The sequence below is a fragment of the Temnothorax longispinosus genome, chromosome 2 (assembly GCF_030848805.1).
Source record: "Temnothorax longispinosus isolate EJ_2023e chromosome 2, Tlon_JGU_v1, whole genome shotgun sequence".
In the NCBI taxonomy this organism is placed as follows: domain Eukaryota; kingdom Metazoa; phylum Arthropoda; class Insecta; order Hymenoptera; family Formicidae; genus Temnothorax; species Temnothorax longispinosus.
In genome coordinates, this window is record NC_092359.1 from 11,740,024 (window position 1) to 11,759,705 (window position 19,682).

A 19,682-nucleotide genomic window follows, 5' to 3' on the forward strand; every position below is an offset into this window, starting at 1 on the left:
CGCTCGCAACACGCGGCTCGTGCGAGTGACTCGCGCGCAACTGTTCTTACATAACTTGATGGATCGCCGATCGATATATGTATCGATGTTAACGACGAAAGGCAAACGTGTATCACAACGAGTCACGGAAAAAACGTAAAACGTACAACAGTAAGACATATAAAGCTTTCGAGAGCTTTATATTTCATGAAATCAATAAGAATACCGCAATAATGTCATAATAATGAAAAAGAAATGTTGCGACTGCGCTTGAAAATACTACTCTTATGAAGTAGTTCAATATAGGTATTTGCAAAATATGAAAAAGATATAATTTTAAACAAATTTTTTAACAAGCATAAAAAAGAGCATGGACTAATTATATGACAGAATTTGTAAGTTATCAACGGTCAAGAAAGTATGTATTGTTTTTATGCCATCAGTATCTCTATTATTTTGATTGATTGAGACAAAAGAATATAAATTGTAAAATCTAATATAAATAAATTAATATAAGATCAAAGCATGAACTTTAAAAAATATTTTTCTGTTTTGTTTTTCTATCATGATTTTTCCAAACATTTAATTTAAAATAATCTGTATCATTTTTCCACAGAGGTGACACGTATCATAACAATAGAATAAAGTATAATTCCTTCCATCCGGCCCAATGTTAAAAGAGCAAATATTCAATTACTGCCACATTTAATCGCCGCGGCCATATCGCTTTAAAACATAATGTTCTTTCTGAAAACGATTTCTTCGATGTAGCGTCTCCAACGTGTACGCTGCACTTGTCCGGGATTAGAGATATTTTCAAATCGGCTAACATTAGAGAACGATTAACGCGGAACATGGAAATTCCTGTCATCCGCGTCCTGCGAAATCGAGGCTGAACCTGTTTGTGCCTCGCTAGAAGCTTAAAATGTGTCTCGAGCCCATCAAAAGCGGGCCTGGGCCCGAGCCGGCGTTATAATTTGAGGCGGTTTCAGGGAGGTCCTGGGCCCGAGGCCCAAGCGGGTCCAGTTCAATGAAGTCATCAGCTAGCTCGGCCTGTGTGCGGCGCTCTGTTATTATGCCGCGGTACCGCGGCACCATGCTCGCTCCTTCCTTCCTCCTTCGCAACAGCTTCGTCGATTTCTTTGAATATCCCACGTTTATGGATTTCGCGCGGATGCCGTTTTCAATCTTCGAGTTATCCGAAAATCGGAATTTATAATGGCAGAAGGCCTCAATCAATCAAACGTATATACTTTCGTAGAAGAACTTAAAACTATAAGGTAGCATATAAATTACGTACAAAATTTATGGGTTATAAATCATATTAGAATAGAATATACACAACTTTGTTAGAGTTTAGTTGGCATTTATATAGTATCTTTAATATATTCGTGGGTATCAATTTCGAATTTCAAAATTCGAAGCAGCAATAGAGCAAAAAGAAACAGGAATAGCGTAAATTATGTAAGTTACATTTGTTGAATCAAAAGATGTCAGAAATATCTTGAATGTTACTTTGTTTTACGAATTATGGAATATACCATAAATACAAGACAACGCAGATATCTAATCGTTAACAATACGTAAGAAATGCGTAAGCAATCGACCTAAGCGAGCTGGAAACGATTTCACGAGAGAGAAACGCGTATCTCCAAATGATCGGCTGCAGCGATAACCCACGTCGATATATTTGGCTTAAGTAACAGCGAGCTATTCTCTCGGGTGGTAAAGGAGACGTAGAGAGAAAAGAGAGACGCGATATATAACGACAGCTAGGTAGTTCGTTATTAAAAATTTTTGCGGGGCAATAGTCACGGGTATTAGTCTCGATAACAGAGCCTCGATAACGACACGGCCAATAGCGAGCGATGAAGTATGCGGAAGCGACGATTAGGACCGTAAAGCGATTGGAAACCCGAGGGAAATGTGGGTAAATAGAAGCAGGTTCTCACAACAGGTTGGAGGCCGGCAATGGAAGAGAGATAAGCTCTCGAGAGAAGGGTAAATACATATACACGAACTATACGAATTTTAATCTCATAGCCGGCAGTAAGACCCGACGAGGGTTTCTTTTACAATCGGGAGGTCAGGGTCCAATTAGATTCCAGGTTCTTAATCCGTTTATCAGCTGCGCCATGATGCACGACTCGCTTTCATCGGAACGGATAAAAGGGGCTCGGAACTCGGTGGCGAGAATAAGGTGGAACGGCGATTACCACCGGTTGTGCACTTGGCACTACCAAAGAAAATAAACTTTCAACTGTGAGCACTGTTTTATACATGGTACAGATAATGATTTATAATTTAAATAATTTGTGAGCAAAGTATTTTTATTTGTAAATTATACAGATGGGGCGTTAATATTCCACGATGCTTTTTCATGTGTTTCTTCATTTTATTAAGCACGTAAAGAAAAGAAATATAAAATTGAAACTAGCAGGCTCATCCTGTTTCTCAAATTACGTATATTATTTAGACGCGTGTTTGACTTTTATATTAATCGATTACTAACCGTTCGCGATTAATACATTTTCTGATAATTGTAAAAAATATATTTATAATGGTACAATATGTATGCAAATAGTCACTATATATATATATATATATATATATATATATATATATATATACATATACATATAATATATATATATATAAAGTCCAATTTCACAAGTGTCGGTTAACTTTTAACCTTAGATTAACTCACTCTTCATCTCTTTCTAAGGGAGACGTTAGAAGGAAACGAAGAGTGAGTTAATCTAAGGTTAAAAGTTAACCGACACTTGTGAAACTGAGCTTTAGTAGCCTACACAAACTTCTTTCACTGTCTAATCTAACAGCAAGAACAGTTACAAACTAATCCAGGGGTTACATCGCGTCGAACAAGAAAAAAAAGGTCCTCACGGGGGAGACAAAAAAAACGCGGTCTGAAAGAAAAGGGCAAACAATTAAATGCTGGCGCAAACACCGTAACGATTGCGTTTATTCTCTCGCTGGGGGCTTTGTGGCGGGCGCGTTCGGTAAACCGAAACACGGGTCCCGTAGGCCCCATTACCCCTCTAAACGATTCCTTTTTTCTTTTTCCCCGGTCCGAGGACCGGCTAGCTGCCTAGCCACCTACTCGCTCGCTCGGAGAGCTCGCCTGCACGAACAAATCCACGAGGCGAATCGCTGAATGCCGACGTGAAGCGCGCGATGGTAGCGTTGAAGCTTCCACTAATGACGCGCCGCATCCCCGGACAATACGGACATAGTTGCGTCAGCAACAACGTGTTTTTACGCCGTAGGCCCGACGTAGGTCCCCCTCCCCCTCACGCAGGCGTCAAGAAAGGCTTCCACAGTACAACGTTATTAATGATCGGTAACGATAGGTATTAATCGCGAGCAATAACATATTGAACGGACACAAGGTTAACATGAAACATCGTGTCTTCGATATATTTATACGAATTTCAGCCACTGGCTTGTCATCGTATTTTCTTATGTAAGAATTTAATTAGCAAGTTGTTATCGTGCAATGTAAGACACACTGTCGTTTATAATTAAAAAGTAAATATACAGTCGCAATATGTGATCTATGAACATGAAATGATCTCTGAGACCATACCGCTAAATCTTACAATAAAAAAAAGATAAGTAAAAGAATCCTAAATATTATTACTTGAAGAAAGGAACAAATTGCGTGATCCAAGTGATTGTTGAAAACACGCGAATGTGGCTTACATTTCACCGCAAAGGATCAAAAACCCCTCTCGGGTCGGGGCTGGAAACATTTTCGTAAGCATTCACGATTTGTTTTGAGGTGGAAGCGCGTTAGTTTCCACAGAGAGACAGTCAAAACCCCAGCAACACTTGAAGACACGCGAAGTTAAAGGTATAAGAAAACGACGAAACAAAAAGAAAAGGGCGAGGGAAGAAGAAAGAACGGAAAGATCTCTTACTCATCGCGAGAGGACTCCGCTGCCTCCCTCATCGGCGGGCTCCGTTCGGGCTCCGTTGCACCGTGGGGGCCTCCGGCACGGTATTCGTGTGGATATTAGGGCGATTGTCGTGCCTGATTCGGTACGGTCGTGAAATAAGGCCCCCGCGGGCTGACAGCGGCAAGGGGCCCCTCGTACAAAGCCGAGTAACGGGGCCCACCCTTCGACTCTTCTGCACGAGGAAAGCTCCTCACCCTCCCCTTCACTCTGACACCACCGAGCAGCCTAATCTCTCTCTCTCTCTCTCTCTCTCTCTCTCTCTCTCTCTTTCTCTCGCTTTCGTTCAGATTCGCGACACGCACACGACCGCGATATTCACGACAGATGTTAGAAACAGAGCGAGCGCATCGTTAAAGAACTATCACAATTTGTCTCGTTCTTGTCCGCGCGCCTTTAATTAGACAAATGTCTTTTTAACATCTTGAGTAGCAATCGCGTTATTATCGTTATGTACATATCATTATTAATCTTTGACACTAAGGGCAAAAAAATGTGTCTCATCGATGAAATTAACCAGCAAACGACTAAGAAACCAGAACACAGCCGACATCTTCCGGAAGACCGAACGATCAGAACGATCCGCAAGGAAGATCGGGAGAAGATCGGAGGTGATGGTAGCTCCTTCCGCGACTTCAGAACCTCTCTCGGAGGTCCACTCTTGTTTCATCTCTCTCCATCCCTCACGCGACTTCACCGGACTCTGTATCATCCTCCGGCCGGTGTACCAGTCGGCATCGTGTGAAGTCCGGCCGAGCCATTATATCCCCCTTGACCGCCTTCGAAGTGTATATACTATCCAGGCATCTCCAGGCATCGCGAGAACGAAGAGGGCGAGGGAGAACCTCTTTCTCTCTTTCTTTCTCGCTCTCCTCTTCTCTCGCCGTTCATCTCTCGAGGCTCTTCTTCTTTCACACGTACCTGCTCGTACAGGCAAAAGAGAATAAGACAGAAGAAAGAGAGAGAGAGAGAGGGAAGTGCGTGCTGGATCGCAGAGCCGAGAGGTGTCGGGGCCCGCATTAAGGGGGCGGTACGCCTCGAAGGGGCCCCGAATTATGACGTCACGGACCGCACACGACGCGATCAGGTGAGCCGAATACAAAATGGATTGTTAATTACGGAATCCTCCTTCCCACCCCCCTCCCAACCGATCGCCACGGTGACCGTCACTTACTTCAGCCTATTTCAGCGAGTCTTCTATGCACCATATATAAACGTAATATCTGTTTTCCACTAAAGACCTAGAGGCATCTCAACGCGAGGATGTTACGAAGCGCAAATATCTATCTCGATATATTAAGTGATGGTCTACAACCTTGCTTTAAAGGATATTTAAGCTTTAAGAAATTGACCAATCACAATAAAATTTGAAGAGAATACTCGACTGTGATTGGTCAATTTCTTTCCAGCTTAGAGCTTAAATACCCTTTAAAGCAAGGTTGTAGACCAGCACTTAATCCCTCTTTCTAAATAAATATTTATTATTAGAGAATTATCTACAAGACTATTTTAATAATAATCATACAATTAACAGGAAAATATATCTTTAAATAATAACGTAAGATAATAATTTATATTTATCTATTATATCTTATATCTATTATATCTATTGTATATTATACATATACAATCTTTTAAGTTAACGTAATATATGTATTGATGACTTTATATTCACAATATAACCTACAGTTTCCATAGAGAATATAAGCCGAATTTATTTGGCATACAGGTGCTTCGAAATGTAGTTGTTACCGGAAATGCAATTCTTTTGAACCTTTCGAGAAAACATTCATCTCGAGCAATTCGATTTATTGCCGGGGATCATAAAGATACCGTGCGTTACGTCGATACCGGAGAAACACGCTCCGGGCGAGGAGAAAGAGAAAAACGGGCGAAGAATGCTCGGTTGGGGAGGAGGCAAGATCAACGGAGAAAGGAGTCATCAAATTCATTAGATCCACTCTCACGGGCGAACATTAACGAACTCAAACGTGTGCTCAGCAGGCCATGCCATTCTGGTGGACGGCAGAATCATCCGGTCGATTATGAGATAATGCTGCTCCAAAAAATAAAGAGTGTCAGTCGAAGAGAGGAAAGAGAGACAAGAGTAGGAGGGGCACGATAGGGTGGAGAAAGAAAGATCGCGAGGAGGGGAAGCTCGGAGGAGAAGAAAGAGAAAAATAAGATACGACGTCTCCACCTCTCGGAACGATCACCAGGTATATACCGAAAGAGAACTGTAACGCGTGTGAAGGAAAAAAAAGGGAGGATAGATATATAGACGCGAGAAGAATCCCGAAAGTTAAAAGAGGGACTAAGAAAAATGGAAGGGCGGTTACGGCGGTAGGGATAGGGAGTTCACTTTCATTCATGAAATTCTTTATCTCGGCAGAATCTTACAGAAATCGGTTCCCACAAGACGGGAAATAATGCCGAACATCATTCATGAATGCTTACTTCGTAGGTGGTCGATATGTTATGGGCTTTAAAGACTGCATTACGTAGCGTATCACGTGATAAATTCACACGAAAGGAAATGTCACCATAAACATCGCGCTCGACCGTCGCATCGTGATAGAACATCTTAATTATACTATTTCATGAGAGAAATTTTAAATATCGAATTAATTTATTCGGTAATACTGATTTTTTATTCTAACACTTATATTTTTATATTATAGAAGGTGTTTTAATAATGTATTTTGAGAAAATACTAATGCAAAAATGTCAGAGTTAATAATGCAATAATTTTCGAGTTATAAACAATCGGAATTAGCTAATGATACACGCATAAAATTCGTATAGACTCAATCTCGTAACTGCATTTATACGCAAATGACGAGCTACCAATATTGGTTTTCATAGTTTACTGCTTTTTTATGACTTTATTATCTTTTATATAGATATTTATATAGATATTTTATAGCAATGAATTGACAATGGCATTACGAGTATACAGCAAATTTTTTTACTGTTATATACAAACTATTTTATTTTATGTATTACGTTCACATCACAGAGAAATTTTTTAAATCTTTTTTCATATCTTCTAAAATATACTCAAGAAATTTGAAATAAAAAAATGATTTCTATAAAGATTTTTTCTATTTCAATACAAAATAACTATATACATTTATTGAATTTTACATTATTTTACTTTGTTTCTTAAATAATATTGCATTAAATGATTAATAAATATGGATCGACAGACTAAAAGAAAATTAGGTTTGTAAATAAATGCAATTAATAAGCGCATTTTTTAAGTAAATTAGTTGAAATATAGGTACTGTGATTATGAAATATTCCTTGTCTTTCTTTTATTTATATAATATATACATATCAAAAATATTTCATAAGTATTATTATTTTCTTGCATTATTTTACAAATAATATTTAACCCTAGAAGAATGTAGGAAATAAGAATATAGAATATCCACATAAACCTCTAATTTTATCTATATAGAAAAAAACAAGGGAAAATAAAGTAACACGTCTAACTATATATATATATATAAACAGTTTTTTTCAACTGTGTTTTATATAATTTTATTTGTATTTTTAATATAGAAGATATAAACATCTTATTTCAATTTTCATCATCTAAGAGATACAAATGTCATAAAAATAATAAAAGTAAATAATAATCTAAAAAATATTAACTTCTTAAAAATTTAATTAATTATTATGCATGTTTGATATTAAAATATAGATATATAATATCCTCATGATATTTCCTGAAAATCTGTACATACACAGTGTATGTAGAGTGTTGGGCAAAAAATGTAAGAATTGATATCTTGGATTTATATCTTTACTTGATTTTAAGATAATTTCTCTTTCACAAAATTTATTTGTTCATATTGTTTATCGCTTTTTACCAAGCTAAAACACTTTCCTATCTTTTTTATTTTTAACGCGAGTTCAAATTTTGTATACTTTTAAATGACTCGTACACTTTGTAATTGTTATTCTGTTGCATAACAAGATAATAAAATGTGTCAATAAATAATCTAACCGATCAATAACGTGTCGGTAATAATAATTCATTCCATGATATTATGTATCTGTATGCATTCTTGCTGTATGTTCAATTGATCGACATATAGTTACGTATATTCTAGGGTCAAATAATGTGCTAATCTATCTTCTCTCTAGTCTATTTTAAAACAATAGATCTGTGAGAGAGATATTATCTATAATATTCACAAATCCATTACTTTGAATTGCAATAAAAGATGATGTGACTCACCAATATGATACGCAACAGCGGAGTTGTAAACTACATTGTAAATTACGTTAAACTGTAAAACACAAATAAGTTATTACAACGCTCAAAATAATTAATATTTTTTTAAATTACTCTGTTATAAATGTCGTCTCGTTTTTTAGATAAATGTTTAATAAATTCTTAATAACATTTAATTACATTATTTCCGAAAGATATGTTTTCGGAAAAACGTTTTTGTCTCTAATTTTTATATAATTATATATAATTTATCTAAATAAATATCTAAATAAATTAGAACAATAACTAATATTCTACAAAAGTATTAAATAATAAATAAGTAAATTACTTACCCCGGGGTTGTTCCGGTGTGTGTGTTGTCGATGGCTCCCACAGATCTCCTTTTCTTCTTAGGTTTTTGTTCCGTTTTTTTCATGATACACTCACTCACTCGCGAAAATAATTAATTATTTCGCGCGCACCAAAAATTAATCATGCGATAATTTGCACAGCATTTCTAACGTTAATCTTATTCGTGAATTTAGCATATTTACTATTTTGCATTTTAGCATAAATACGAATAAATATATATCAATTTAAATCAAAAATAAATATCCGCAGGATGTAATATCCTCAAAAATATAATCATCGCTTTGCTGACTGCGATACATATATCGCGCGATATATATATCTTAATCAAATATTCGATCATAAGAACTCTCGGACGTAAAATCACTAATAGAGGAATGTTCGCGTTTTCTAGTTTCTTTACCGCTGCACTTGTCGCGATCGCGTTTCGAGAGATAATAACGCTGCACACCAGCGGTTCATCCCACTACCTACTCGAGTCGCAATGTATGAATGATAGCACGTCACTTTGTATAAACATAACGCGCCAACACAACACAAACACCAAGGCCGTGTGCCAACCGACTTATTGAGAAATATGTAACGTTTTATAGAATAACATTTATTTTACATAATAATAAAATCACGCCAAATATCCTGTTCCTCACACATTTTCAAATTAGTTACTAATTGGTATTCTGAATTAATTTTAACAATCAGCTGTTATCAGTGTTATTGCACATCAAATTTTTTACATTTATTTAAAAAATATGATTTCGGTAATACAAGTACCCCTGTATAAATTATTTTATTACTTTCTACCAAACTTACTTTAATTTAATAAAATTTTGTGTAATTTTACTTTTCTTTGAACATAAAAATTTTATAGAGAAAGAATAACAGCAAATTACATAATTTCTATTTTCTAGCGAAATAACGAAATTAATCTTTATTCTTCAAACTTTAAGTCATGACTTCATTTGCATTCAATTTTATTCTTTTTCAATGTTATAATAAATATAATTAATCAACCATTTTTATTGTCATTGAAAAAGATTAAATAACTTGCGTGTAAAATAATTAATATTTGCTATTTGTAATTCATTTATTCACACATTTACGTACGTTATAAATATAAATAGACCAATTTCTCTCTTACCTAAATAAATTTTATTTGCTTATGTAAACTTATTAAAACTATCATGAAACAAAAGAATAATAATATAATTATTCATATCCGTTAAAATCACGTTAATCACGTGACAAATCGTCGATAACGTTAAATAATGATACGATGAATGCACCGATTACTTCCTGATTGATCGTGAGTGAAGATGCGGTAGCGTGAGAAAGGGTCAAGCATTGTGTCTGAAACGAATCGCAGATTGGTCCGATCTACGTGTAACCTGCCACCGATGTATCTAGGAGCAGCGCAGTGTGAGGTACGTAACGATCCTTAATCGATTCGCGGATCAACGCGTTGGCTTCAAACACAGGTTTCTACTCCTCCTGACATTCTAACTTACATGCTGTAGAATCATCTTGGAATGTTATGCTGCCGTACGTGCTATTCTAGAATTTCTAACCATCGGGATAATATTATCTCGATATAACAGCTTAGATTATGTATTGCTTCATCTATTTTGCTGTATCTTGTTCAGGATAACGCGAAACGTATAATTATCTTTATTAGTATGTAAAGCGCGTAATCGACGATTTATTTCTATCTCGAAATTATAGAGAAAGAAATAGTAGATATTTCGTTATACATAAACTACATAAATCAATTACATAAAAAAATATAAATTGTTGAATTTATAGAAATAAAATAGATAAATTTATCGCGTAATTTATATTGAAAATAACAATTGATTAAAATTGATACCACGTGGCAACAATACGCGATTGAGATGATTACAAGAAACGATTACCGAGCCATTATAGACGTAGAGCATCAACAAATTACCTTCGTCGCTACCGGTTGCACTTGTTGCTCCATTATCACGATTAAAGCATCATAGTGATTGCGCGCTATTTGAAGTATTACACATCTCGCCTTCTCGGCGATCGACGAAGTAAAGTGATATCACCTTAACTTAAAAGCTGCAATTGCTCCTTTATCATCGATAAAGGAGCAGCTTCCCCTATCATCGCTTTCACGATAATCTCGCGATGTTGCATCCATACTTGCGAAACGACCGTCGCAGTGCAATAAATATATAGCCGGCAGCTAATAGGCGACGGTTAATTATGTGCACAAATTCGCATATTCCATCCATATAAGCGTAACGAAGGCAACTTGGGCGGTGGAAATCCAGGGAGCAAAGTTGCTCCGCACAAATGAGTATTTATGAGTCCGCCACGGCTCTATATTATGCCTCATTTCGCCGGAGGATCGATTAGCTCTAATCGCGACGTATAAACAAAACGTTAATAAACGCCGGTCTCGATCCACCAGGTTCTGCTTGCAAGCGAGAAAGAAAGAAAGGAGACAGAGGATCGTATGATACATCTTCGCATGTACGTACGAATATAAACGCGTATAAAGAGCTTGGAATAATTTGTCTTCTCGTGTTCATATAGATATATAAATCGTCGTGTGTGACTTGTGTTTTTCGCATATGAACACATATATATATTATACGCTCGTGTGCGCAAATGCATATGTGAAATGTGAATTTTAATTAAATATCAATCAGTTCTCGTAATTATATTTTCTAAATTTAAATATTGTGTATATCTTTTATATACGCAGCAGCTAGGCGGCATAAAAAATTTAATCTTAATATTTAAGAACACGTAAATGCAACTCTCATAACACATTCCAAACCGTTTTAAAAATTGTTCTTATCTTGCTCTAAAACAAATAAAAAAATTATAGCTAACAATATTGTTTGTTAATCTCCAATGGAATTTAACGAAATATGTAGTTATTACAAATCGTATACCCGGCGCATGTAAGATAATTTTCAGCAAACAATTGCTCGGTATCAACAATATTAGTTTATATTTCGACAGTAAAACAGCGTGACATAATTCAAGCCGATTGGAAGATAAATTGATCTGAAAGAAACACGAGAAGAAAAATTATTTCATGACTATTTATAGATAAGGCTACGCTAATAGGCGCATGCATCAAAGTATCGATTACTATCTCGATTTATGAGCGTTTAAATAAATAATTAAGAGACGCGAGAGTAATAACCTTCGCGACTGAATGGTTATCGTTTACTTTTCGTGATAGGACTGTGTAAGGTACCTATATAAGTACTTTGTGATTGGAATGATTCAAGAGAGAATAAGTTATAGAGTATACAATTCAATACATTATTACTAAGTCTGTACATTAAATTATTCACTAATAGCAAAGACGCTAAAATCATTATTAAATGTTAAAATAAATCGATTTTAAATTTGTATTTTAAATTTTAATTAATTGGAAAATTTTCTAAAATTAATTTATTTCAAAATATTGATGTATATTAATCTACTGGGGAAAAATAATAATTAATAATTTATTATAATTTTAATAGACATACAGTTAAGTTACATTATATGTAAAATCTTATGTTAACAAACATTCTCAACTAGACATTTTTTGTCTATTTACTATTTATAATTTGTGAACATTATGCACGGTTAAATTTTCCAATATTATTTTTTTTTAATTATTGTAGGGTTGTTTGGGGTGATGTGCAACATAGGGTGATGTGCAACGTTTCCAATTCCTGGTCTGCATGTCGACATTTGACAGAACCGCATACTGCTATGTGTTTGTGTCGACAGTAGGGGAGAGTGGGCTCCCTTGAACCACGTTTTTTCAAATCACATTAAAAATGATTTTTAATAACTTTATTATAATATAAATGAGACTATTCGATGTTTAATATAATAAACTTTGTTTGTAAATGATTTAAGAAGTAAATTTTCAGAAATATTTTGCAAAAATAATGATATTTCGAAATGCTGCGTTTTTCACAGTGGACCAAAAGCGTGGGGTCGATTGAGCCATAGTGTAGGGTACACTGTGACATGTAATGTGAAAGGTTGAGTATTCTGTGACACGTAGAAAAGATCTAATTGAAAACTGAAAACAAAGCCTCACAGCGACTCTGTTAGGAATAGTTGGTTATAGGGCGAAACTAAAATATCGCAGAGTACTTGTATAAAGTATTTATTTGGCACTGCCCGCGTTATGTATATAAAGTAAAATGAACTGGCTAGAACAGAATTGGCGTGCACACGCGGAAGCTATCGGAAGAAGGGAGGAAGGACATAGAGCAGTACATTATTAGAAAGTAAACTCGAAAAAGGAACTAGTCCTCTGTCTAGCGTTACTAAACTATATCAATAGTAACTAGGACCTAAAAACACAAGCACACGTAGATCTGACTTTCTAACACCCCCTCTATCGATGTGTGCTGTGCAATTACATATCTCCTACTTTCATTCTAGTTGTAACATAGAAATACATTTGAAATGTTTATCTTTCGATAAAGATTTGGTTAAAATATCGGCAATCATTGACTCTGTTCTTAGATATTGAATCGTTATCACTTTCTTTTCTACGAGTTCTCTAGTAAAATGGAAGCTAATATCTATATGTTTGCTTCGTTTATGAAATACCGCATTTTTCGATAACTCAATTGCACTCTGATTATCACAATATACGTTAATTGCGTCTTTTACAAACTTCTCGAAACCCATGTACGTTAAGAGTCTTTTTACATATATTACTTCACGCGATATTTCGGCAAGCGCAGCATACTCCGCCTCCATCGTTGAAAGAGCCACCGATGCCTGTTTCTTCGACTTCCAACTAACTGGACCGTTAGCTAGTATGATGATATTTCCTGTACATGACTTCCTGTCATCAGTATCTCCTGCCCAATCCGAATCAGTATAGGCTTTGAGAGCGTTTTGGTCTTTAATGTACTTGATACTATAGTGTGACGTTCCCTTCAGGTACCTCAATACCCGCTTTGCCAAACTCCAATGTAGTTCTCCTGGATCGGTACAAAATCGGCTCAAAGTGCTAGCTGCAAACGCTATATCTGGGCGTGTTGCGTTTGCTAAATAAATGAGCCCGCCAACTAACTCCCTATATGGTCGGTTCTTCATTTCTTCTCGTTCCTCTTCGGATCTCGGATTCATTTCCTTTGTAATTCTTGTGCTTGACTCTATCGGCGTCGATACCGTCTTTGCGTCCTCCATATTAAATTTTGCTATCAGTTCCTCAATATATTTCTTCTGAGAAAGATAAATACTTCCGGTTAAACCTTGTCGTTCGACACTTATACCGAGGATATCGTGTATCGGTCCAAGATCCATCATTTTAAATGCTGACTTTAATTTAGATTTCACAAACTCCAATCTTTTGATTTTCTTCGAGGCTAATATTATATCATCGACGTAACTTAATAGAATGACTCGATCATCTCCTTTACCGAATACATACATGCATGGATCAGCCGTTGTACGTTCGCCTCCATTATTCGTTACATATTTATCAAACGTATTGTACCATTCTCGACCCGACTGTTTTAAGCCATATAAAGGTTTAAGTAACTTACAGACCTTCGATTCTTCGCCCTTTTGTACATACATTTCGGGTTGCTCCATATACACCTCGTCTGACAGCTCGCCCTGGACATAAGCCGATACAACGTCCATTTGATGGACATGCATTTCCTCGTCCACAGATGCGGCAAGAAGTGTTCTGATGGTTTCGTACCTCGAAACCGGCGCGAATGTTTCTTCGTAGTCCACTCCTTCTCGCTGTGTATGTCCTCGTACAACCAACCTGGCTTTAAACTTTTCAACTTCGCCTTTTGGTTAAATTTAGTTTTAAATACCCAACGATTTGATAGGACTTTTTTATTCTTTGGCCTAGGTACCAAGATCCAAGTCTTATTTTCTATTAAGCTTTTATACTCACTATCCATGGCGGTCAGTCATGCTTCATTGTCATCACGGCTTAATGCGTCTGGAACAGATTCAGGATCTGGAGTCTTCGTGTTTTGTGTTTGATATATTTTCTTCGGTCTACCTGGCTGACCTGTCTTCAGTAATTTTGGACGTCCTCTTCCACGACGAACTTCACCATCTTCGTTAGATGTGTCTTGTAACCTAACTTCAGTTGTAGATTCTTCTGGGTTTGAATCTCTGTCCTCTTCTTCGTCTTCTTGATATTCCTCATCTTGAGAATCTGATTGTTCCAATAGAATGTTACTCGAATTATCAGTCGTACTTGCTTCCGTATCATCTGGCGTAACCAAAAGATCCTTCGTTGATGTGTCGATTAAGTCTTGTTTCTCAAAGAACCTTACATCCCGTGCCTTGATTACGGTTCTTGTTCCGGGTTTCCAAAGTCGATATGCTTTAGACTCTTCGGAATATCCGACTAAGACGTATTCATCACCTTTCGGTTGAAACTTTCCTCTTCTTTGCGCCTTATTCAGTACAATCACTTTGGATCCAATAATTCTAAAGAAACCAACGTAAGGTTTGCGTTTCGACCATGCTTCAAAAGGCGTTTTTTTTTTATCAACACGCGCAGTCAATAATGAAACGCTTCTGGGCCCATAACCTGTTAGGAATAGTTGGTTATAGGGCGAAACTAAAATATCGCAGAGTACTTGTATAAAGTATTTATTTGGCACTGCCCGCGTTATGTATATAAAGTAAAATGAACTGGCTAGAACAGAATTGGCGTGCACACGCGGAAGCTATCGGAAGAAGGGAGGAAGGACATAGAGCAGTACATTATTAGAAAGTAAACTCGAAAAAGGAACTAGTCCTCTGTCTAGCGTTACTAAACTATATCGATAGTAACTAGGACCTAAAAACACAAGCACACGTAGATCTGACTTTCTAACAGACTCGATTACATGTGATCTGTAATTAAAGGGTGAAAAGAAGAGAAAATAAGCGTAGTTCTGTAAGCGTGGAACAGAAGACCCCATCAACCTGCGTTACATTGGACCCCACTGAACATCGATATAATCTCACTTTAGTAGAAATCAACGAATATTGCCTCATAGCGACTCGATTACATGTGATCTGTAACTAAAGGGTGAAAAAAAGAGAAAATAAAAGTGTGGAGATGATTATATCGATGGAAATTATTCCATTTTATAGGAAAAAGTGTAGTTCTGTAAGCGTGGCACAGAGGATCCCATCAACCTGCGTCACATTGGACCCCACTGAACATTGATATTATTTATCGTAAATATTTCAGATACAAAACAATTAAACGTTTTTGTGCGCACTTTAGTATTGAACCTAGATCCCGACAAACGTCTTATGAATTTTTTTTTAACTGTAGAATCCTTAGAAATCCATAAATATCAAAAAGTTATGACAAGTAAAAATTTACTTTGTAAGCCTCCAATTACATATCTGCCTTTAACTAAAGTATATATGCTTATTTCGGCATAATTTTTTGATGGAAGTTATATGTTTTGAAAACGAAAGTTTTCATACCCACCGTCACTATTTTGCAGAACGTTAATACAGAAAAATTGGACCCCGTGGCTCAAGGGAGCCCACTCTCCCCTACCTTGTTTTAGATAAATAACTCGTGAGACAGCACGCACCCTGGTTTGCTGTACGAAAAGCGAGTTAAATTTCTCGAGCTGAAAGTTTTTTTCGCTCTTCACATCCATAGTGATTTCGTGAATTGGTTTCAGTCATCTTATAGGTAAATATTTTTATATTTGTTAATTTTTCAAGTACTTTTGATAAATCCAAAGCGATTTTGTGATTTCCTTACATTGTGTTGGTGTCACGCCAGTCCGCGCAAAATAGCGTGTTTGAGATGATGTGCAACATGTTGTGAAATGTGTCGACATGCAAGGTCGCAACTATTTTACTTGTGACAACTGCGATTCAGATGATAAAAAATAAAGTTTTTTGCGTTTTTCCTTTCATTATATTAATTTTTAAGCGATAAATAAATAAGAAATCAAATAAAAAATGATTTTTTGTTTCAGGTCGATTACAACACAGTGAAATTTTTTGTTCACCAGATTTCGATTAATTTATATTTAAGAAGCCCAAAAATATTTAAGTCGATTAATGTCGATATTCATGCATTTTTTACCTTAATTTTACCTGTGTTGCACATCACCCCAAGAAAATTTGAAAATGCTAAAACAGACGTTTTTTTGAAAACTCGAAAAATTTTTAGGAAAAATTTAAAATTTTGAAAATCTGATCATGCAGAATTTTAGTATTTTCTTTCCTCTACAGTATACAGTCATGATATATTCAAGAATTTGATTTTTGGATATGTTTTCCGAGCAACGAAAAAAAGTGTTGCACATCACCCCAAATAGCCCTATGCATATTGCGTTTCGAAAATCTTGTCGGAAAAAATACTGAATTACTATAGCCACATGAAAGAAAAGACAACGTACTTATACAAAATCTATACATGAAAATTATTACACGTAAAATTTCGTTTACAATCTTATAATGATGGATCTACCGAAATCAATGCATTAAAACGAGTCCCATGACCTCCTCGAGGCTTAAAGATAAGTCCACCGATGAAGGAATCGTAGATCGCGATCGACCTCCGGCGAGTTTCACGAAGAACCGCGTTATATCTCGAGAGAGAGGAGAGAGAGAGAGAGCGCGCACACGTGATTGCACGGGTGGTCTCTCCTCGATACAACGATCGAGATCTCCGTTTTAAATCGTTGTTGTAAGCCTAAGGTAGAACCTACGTTTTGACTTTGTAATGGGTTTTCTTGCCGCGTATCGCTCGCCATCAATTTTTGTCACCGCGCCGATACAACGGTAACATTATGACAGACGAGATATTCGATTAACTTGTAAACGTCGCCACTGAATAAGATTGATCGATATTGTCGCTATAAATATGGAAGAGAAACAGTTCCAAAATGTATCATACGATTAAAAATGTCTCCCTTTCATAATTTTAGATAATGCATAGATTTCATATAATGACATTTTATTATTACTTGCAACATTATGCATGCATTATTATACTATAAATTTATAACATTCCGGATATATGTCAAACTTTTCCAGAATTAATAATTATATAATATGTGATGCGCTCACACGCACTCAATAACAATTCACAAATCGCCTAATAGTAATAATATCCGCAAGACAAAAAAGACAAATTCTAAGAACAATTAGTAATTATTCGTACTTTCAAATTTTAATAGATTTAGGTATATAGATCTAGGTATTTATTACGTCACCAGTTATATTAGCAAAAACCTAATTTGTGTCTGAATGTGTGTGTGTGTGTGTGTGTGTGTGTGTGTGTCCTGCTGATAGTCATACGTTCTAAATAAAAATAGGAGGCAATTATCATATAAGTCGTTATTTATAGTGCTGTCGAAACAGAGATCATCGCGGATCACGTCGGGAGACCCACCGCGCAGCGGCGTAGGAAGTCTCGTCGATCTTTTCGTGGCACTCGATCGCGCGCGGGGGTGGGGAGGGGAAGGGGAGGAGATCGGAGATCGGCTCTCACCGATCGTTGCCATCGAGAGGATACTTGAATAATAGAGCCGCATCATCGTATTTAATAATCGTACAATGGACGACGTGACGCGATAAGATCGCGATCGTTTCGGTGGATGGACGAGCCCTCGATAAGCTAGCCGCTCATAATAACGCAATTAACACTTCTTTGTTCGATCAATTTTCGTCTCGCTCGCCTCGGTGAATCGTCGCGAATTGCAGCAACGGTATACATAAAGAAAAATGGCCACAATACAACCTTGGAATATTCTCTTCTGAGGATGCTTGTAATTCAGACCCGACAAAACCATTTTTCTCGCTTTTTAGAAAATATATTTTGTATTTATTGCTATCTTCTAAATCCCATCAGCTTTTATTGCCGCAATACACATCTAAAATATTTAACAATATAATTTTAATACATTTAGTCATAAATGTGCGGTATCTACATTATTCGTAAATCGACAAATAATTTTGTATTTTTAAATCAATTGGTTAATTTTTTGCTCTCCTAAAATGCAAAATTTCAAAAAATCAAACTACGTTGTGCGCGTATGAGACTTCCCTACGTGCAAACCTTCGAATATTACTAAAACAACTTCATACGAGTGTTCCGAAAGGAAGAGAGAAAGCGACACGGCGATGACAAATTCGTCCCGACAACATACTAAGTTCTCGATAAGAATTGTACAAAGTGTGTTCAAAATATTGTCCTCGCGAAAAATGACGACGAAACACGCCGATAAAAAGAGCCGGCCGATAAACGTGCTCGTATCGCAGGCTTATCATGCCGCAAACAACTGCAAATCCTGTCGATCCGAGTGTCTCCTGTCAGGTGGAATGTAAAGGTACCCCTATATTATATTAGCTAATATATTTCTCCCCGTAATTCCCGAACACCCTAAAGTGCCTGATACACCGACGAGGCTCCGGCCCCGGTTGATTACGATCGTTTACGACCGCTAAATCATCCGGCGTCTCCCACCACCTTTTTCTCTTTATTTGCGAAACGTCATGATATTCCTAATCGCTGAAACCGGTAGTAAAACGATCGTTATTAGTCGCGACAAAGAAACCGCCACCTTCGAGAACAAACGAGCCAATAAAATCGTTTTACCGAGTCCCTTCCGTTTCGTCGTACGCTCAGAAACGCTCGGAAACGCGCACATCGCTATACGCGTTGTTTTTTCACGGTGCACTTAAAATTCCAGAAAAGTATATGGGGAAGCGATTTCAGATACGCAACGAGAATACAGCTGCCGACGGTCATACTAACGTGACGTTTAATATTTCGAGATTAACCGTCGCGTGAAATCTTCGAACGGGCAAATGTGAGGCCCCACCGTGGGTCACGTAAAGTTGCATCAATGCATTAACGCATATTCTGCTTTCCGATTGACATAACTGTTGCACGACCGAAATTTCCAATGTTTCATTCGTATTAAAAATTTGTTGAACAATATTTAAATAGGGAAAATACTCATGCGGTCTTTAATACTGTTACATTCAATATTATATATTATTCTTATATATATTTCTTGAGCATCAAACCTCTCGTTTTTAAAGATTTTTAGAAAAATCTTAATGGATCTTTTTTTTTTTAAGCTGTGGTTCTTTAAGAACTTTTCCCACGGGGCACAATAATG

The 19,682-nt window shown here is 36.6% G+C and overlaps 1 protein-coding gene across 2 annotated transcripts in view; it reads right to left on the reverse strand.

The window, feature by feature from the left end:
* LOC139809129 (protein Wnt-6) overlaps nt 1-19,682 on the reverse strand; it is a 132,858-nt gene that overhangs the window by 48,681 nt on the left and 64,495 nt on the right. The window contains exon 1 of one of the 2 annotated variants that reach the window (XM_071771807.1): nt 8,535-8,962. The exons of the other annotated variant lie outside the window; for it this stretch is intronic. Coding sequence (XP_071627908.1) covers nt 8,535-8,617 — 83 coding nt within the window. The 5' untranslated portion in view covers nt 8,618-8,962. Of the gene's footprint in view, nt 1-8,534; nt 8,963-19,682 lie in introns of those variants that run through there. 2 annotated transcript variants of the gene reach the window in all.